General features: G+C 40.7%; 1 protein-coding gene across 1 annotated transcript; it reads right to left on the bottom strand.

Annotated features, from left to right (window-relative positions):
• Nucleotides 1-211: 211 nt before the first annotated feature.
• LOC135166553 (uncharacterized) lies at nucleotides 212-2,363 on the bottom strand. Its single transcript, XM_064128880.1, has 2 exons — nucleotides 673-2,363; nucleotides 212-592 (listed from the first exon to the last, which is right to left on the bottom strand). The coding sequence occupies exons 1-2, from the start codon at nucleotides 1,451-1,453 to the stop codon at nucleotides 360-362; spliced, it is 1,014 nt and encodes a 337-aa protein (XP_063984950.1). The 5' UTR covers nucleotides 1,454-2,363; the 3' UTR covers nucleotides 212-359.
• Nucleotides 2,364-4,375: the final 2,012 nt, after the last annotated feature.

Below are 4,375 nucleotides of genomic sequence, written 5' to 3'. Positions count from 1 at the left end.
ATATAACTTTTGCCCCACTATTCGTCCTCAACCCTCTAACCCGTAAGTTAGAGGGAGATGAGGGTAAGGATATATGTAGGAAAGACGAGGAAAAAGTCAAAATTGTTCTCTAAACCTTCTAAACAACTAGAAGGAAAGAGACAATAAACGAAAGGATTCAGGGGACCGACGAAGAAGAAGCGAGAGAAATTTCTCCTAGCTTCTACAAGCAAAAAAAAAAAGGGCTGGGGACAGGAGAGGGGAATATTGGGTCTTGCCTAGCAATAAAAAAAAAAAAGTCAAGACTCACAGGTAATGCAATAAAATGTATGACTTTTATTTCAACTATCCATAAAAATACAAAAATGTTTAATGAATTTTTAACCCGAACGGTTACTGGGTGATAACGGGGTGAAATCAAGACTCTGGATGGCCAATCCTTCATCATCATCATCCCCGCTTTGATCCAATTGCATCGCAATTTGATCAAGCTCTTTTTGGCGCTGCGTTGGAGCCCATCGCCCTTCGTAATCGTCCTCGCGATTCCTTTGTTCTAGATTCGCGCCCAACGCGACTAGAACGGCCTCGATTTCCTCGATAGATTTTCGCGGTTCTGAAACAAAAAAACAATACAAGATTAGCCTAAATCAATCTAATCTCAAAATTCATATGATTGATTGATTGAATATTTACTTTTCGGGGTTGAGGTCGCGAAATTCAATGATCCATGCTGAGCATCTTCACCCTCGCGTTCCAGGATTAAATTGATCACTGATGGAGTGCTGGGAATGATCTCGATCGATGAATCCAATTCCATCATGGGCTCAGGGATGATATCCTTCGATGTGTTGTCCTTGGATCGATTTTTTTCTGATTCGCGAGCTCTAAATTGTCTTTGTTTTTCCTTAGCTAGTTCGCGACGTTTTTCGCGAGCGATAAAGTCGGCCTTCTTTTTTTCCGCGAGTTTTAAACGTTTTTCGCGAGCCTGTATTTTTTTCAGATCCTTTTTCTTATCAATGCAGTTCACTTGATTGAATAAATCAAGATCTTTTTCTAACATATTAATCCACAACTTTTTTTCCTCTGGGCTCACTTGCACGATTTCACTTGTTTTTTTATTATTGACTTTCAGGATTTTAGAGCCACTTTGAGTGTTACCGGCTGATTTATGGCCCAATCGTCTGGTTGAGTTTTTTTTCTTCATCTTTTCAACCGTTTGGAGGTCAAAGTCAATATTTATGACAGGGGCTGTCTTGGAAATTTCACGTCGTTGGAGTTTCACTTTTTTCACTATTTTTTCAATTGATCTTTTCTCATCACTGTTATATTGCACTACACGATCACTAATTATCTTAATTCCGTTTTGATTGGCCTTGTTTCCACCATATTTAGATTTTTTAGGTTTAAAAGTTCCAGGCTGATAACCTGATTGATAACTGGATTTTGGAGATGAGTTCATTTGACTTGATGTCATTTTGACGTAAAAAACGTAAATGCAGTAAAATGATCTCACTGGGGTCCTTGATGCATCCCTAGTTTAGAGGAGGAGGGGCTAAGTTTTCCACACTTTTTTGAAGATTTGCCCTTGGTGGGGGGTCCTTTGCATACCTGATGGGGGCGGATGCTCGAGTTTTCCTTTTTTTTCGCCCCCCCCCCCACTTGTTTTGCATTTGTTGGCTATTGAAAGGAAAGGTCAATGATTGGCCCATTTCCTTTCTTGTAGACCAATGTCTCCTCCCCCGCAGGGAGATAATATTCTTCCTCACACGCCCTAAAAAAGTAGTACCAATAGAGTTTTTCCCCCACTCCTGCTTTGCATAATCTTGTGTGTTCTATGCAGTCGAAAAAACCATTTGACTTCGACATTTTATATAATAATACATCACTATTATGCACAATTGCTTTAGTAACCACAGCCAAAGTTTTTGCATTTTTCGCATATTTCCTTTCATTTAATAAATTCGCGATTGCAATGCTTCTCAAGGATGGAGGATTATATCTCATTTGAAAATTCGATTCGATTTCTTTATTAGATTCTGCAGGTTCTTCATTGTAACATACTTTAAAAGTCGTACACATGTCTATGCCCTCATCTTGAGAGTGTAATTTATCCCTGCGATATCTGATATGGATTTTATTCCATATTTCACCGAGAAATTTATATTTGCATACACAAGAAGGATCAACAAGGAAATCTTCCACTTCGCATTCCAATCCTGACCCTATCGCGATTTTCCGCGCTTTTGTTGGACTGCACATGTCATCACTATCTAGGTAATCATCATCGGTATATTTATCAACACATACGCGTACTCTTTTCTGGCGAAATTGAGGCTTTTGTCGTCCCTCATACGATTCGCGACCCGCGAGATATTTTTTAAGGGACTCTAAATCGTAACTTGCAAAGTTTTTAGACATTTTTACTATTGCAATGCCTTTTAACGAATGACAACAAACGCGTCACTCGATTTAACAAAAAAAATCGGTATAGGAAGGTTCCATGGTAAGAGTGGGGGTACCGCGCAACATACAAAAACCGCGAAAGTGGGGCGCATGTGTGACGCCGCCGCCGCAGAACTCCCTGCGGTGGGGGATAATGTGTGACGGTTATAGGTCTGTCATGCGTATAGTGGGGGATTCTGCCCCCTCCACTCTCATACGTAGCGCTATAAAACGCGGATGCTCGCGGTGGATTTGATTCAGTCGTCCTGATTTCATCCATTCATTTTTTCAACATGGAGAGCAACAAACAAAAGGGATTCAGTGATGCTGAACAGCATGTGGTCTTGTCTCAAGTTATATCTTTGAATAGATCAGAGACAAAACAAATTCGTGTCGGCTTAAAAGTTACGTGTTTCGGTCAATTCGTCCCGGTTGTGCAATTTATGGGCGTACGCCCGAAACGCGCCATATTGTCAATGACACGAGAAGAATGGGCCCTTTTTTTCAACGATTTGGATGCTGTAACCGATTACTTTGACCCTGAGAAGTTCCACCCAAAGATCAACCACAATCTACCTGCAAAGGAATTTGGGGCCATAAACGTGAAATTCCACCGCAGTTTTGAAAATCCCTGCGTGACCTTTGTTCGCAATGATGATGCAAATCAGACTCCCATAATGATGATGGGACAGAGCATCATTACATTGAAAAACAAGGCTGCATGGATTAATCAGTGGCTGGATTTCTTGGAGACATTGCCTCTCAAGGAATACAAGGAATCGCTTGTACAATCAATTAAAGGAATTGCTATGAATTATATGGATTATAATAGAATGCCTGCCACGGAGGATCTTCATCATCGCATACGCGTAAATTTCGAGGAAATTTATCTCTTGGCTCGCGATGATCTTCGACGTACAATACCCCACGAAAATCTTGGTTATTTGTATCAATTATTTGGAGAATTATTCCATAATTGTTACAATTATTTGGATAAATTCGCGGGAGGGGCTTACAGAATGCCCTCATATTGAAAAACCATACACATATGATTTTATGTAACTCATTTGTAAAATGGAACCTACGATTTTATGAAATATAAAAAAAGGATAAAATTCAAACCCTATGTTTAATTATTTATTACAAAAACCCTCAACATCTTTTCAGGTATAAAAAAGACGGAAGGCAAAAAACATTTTTGATCTTTAAATAAAAAAAAAACCTTTTAAAAGGAAACAACATGCACTAAAAGAGAGAGAAAAAAGGAGACATCGTTGAGAATTTTTCCAACGGTCTTCCATAGAAAGGGAAAATTTATTACCCTAAAAAACCTGTAAAAAAAATCATCCATTTACTGCGCCATTCATGCCAGGGCATTGCGCAATCCTCCATCTAAAAAAAATAATGGGCCCAGTTTCCCTTAACACGTGAACGACATTCCATTGCATAACAATGGAATGCTTTCAGGCGTTTTGGGACCTGCCCGCATTCCTTGCCACCCACCCACCACCCCACTTCCTGTCGAACAATGACATTTTTTGGGGACCCTCACCCCAGGGGGCCCTAGAGCGGCGACGTCCTCCTCAAAGGACAATGGGGAAAACGTGTTCGGACACGTCTTGAAAAAGGGGGAAGGGGGGCGATTCCTGGAAGAAAATTCGCCAATCGTGCCCACTTACTACTAATCGACTTTAGAACATTCCGGGACCCCTAGAAAAATCGGAAATCGTCTTACGAATCCAATGGCGCCAGCCAAATTGTCCTAGCAATGATATTTCCAAAGATATGGGCGAAAAACGGTGTGATCCCAAATCCAGGCCCGTTTTGCTCTAGGAGGCCCAGGAGCCGAGAAAAACGCGAAAAACGAAAAAATCGACTTTAGAAAATTCCCGGACCCCTAGAAAAATCGGAAATCGTCTCACGAATCCAATGGCGACAGCAAAATTGTCCTAGC

The sequence above is a fragment of the Diachasmimorpha longicaudata genome, chromosome 10, assembly GCF_034640455.1.
Source record: "Diachasmimorpha longicaudata isolate KC_UGA_2023 chromosome 10, iyDiaLong2, whole genome shotgun sequence".
Classification (NCBI taxonomy): domain Eukaryota; kingdom Metazoa; phylum Arthropoda; class Insecta; order Hymenoptera; family Braconidae; genus Diachasmimorpha; species Diachasmimorpha longicaudata.
Note: the sequence above shows the minus strand (reverse complement) of the source record. Positions and strands in the feature narration are given on the sequence as shown.

Excerpts from the sequence above, each read along its gene's own strand:
- LOC135166553 (XM_064128880.1), bottom strand. The coding sequence starts at position 1,453 with ATGACATCAAGTCAAATGAACTCATCTCCAAAATCCAGTTATCAATCA. Across the intron at positions 593-672 it reads CGCGACCTCAACCCCGAAAA|AACCGCGAAAATCTATCGAG; the intron begins GTAAATATTCAA and ends TTTTTGTTTCAG.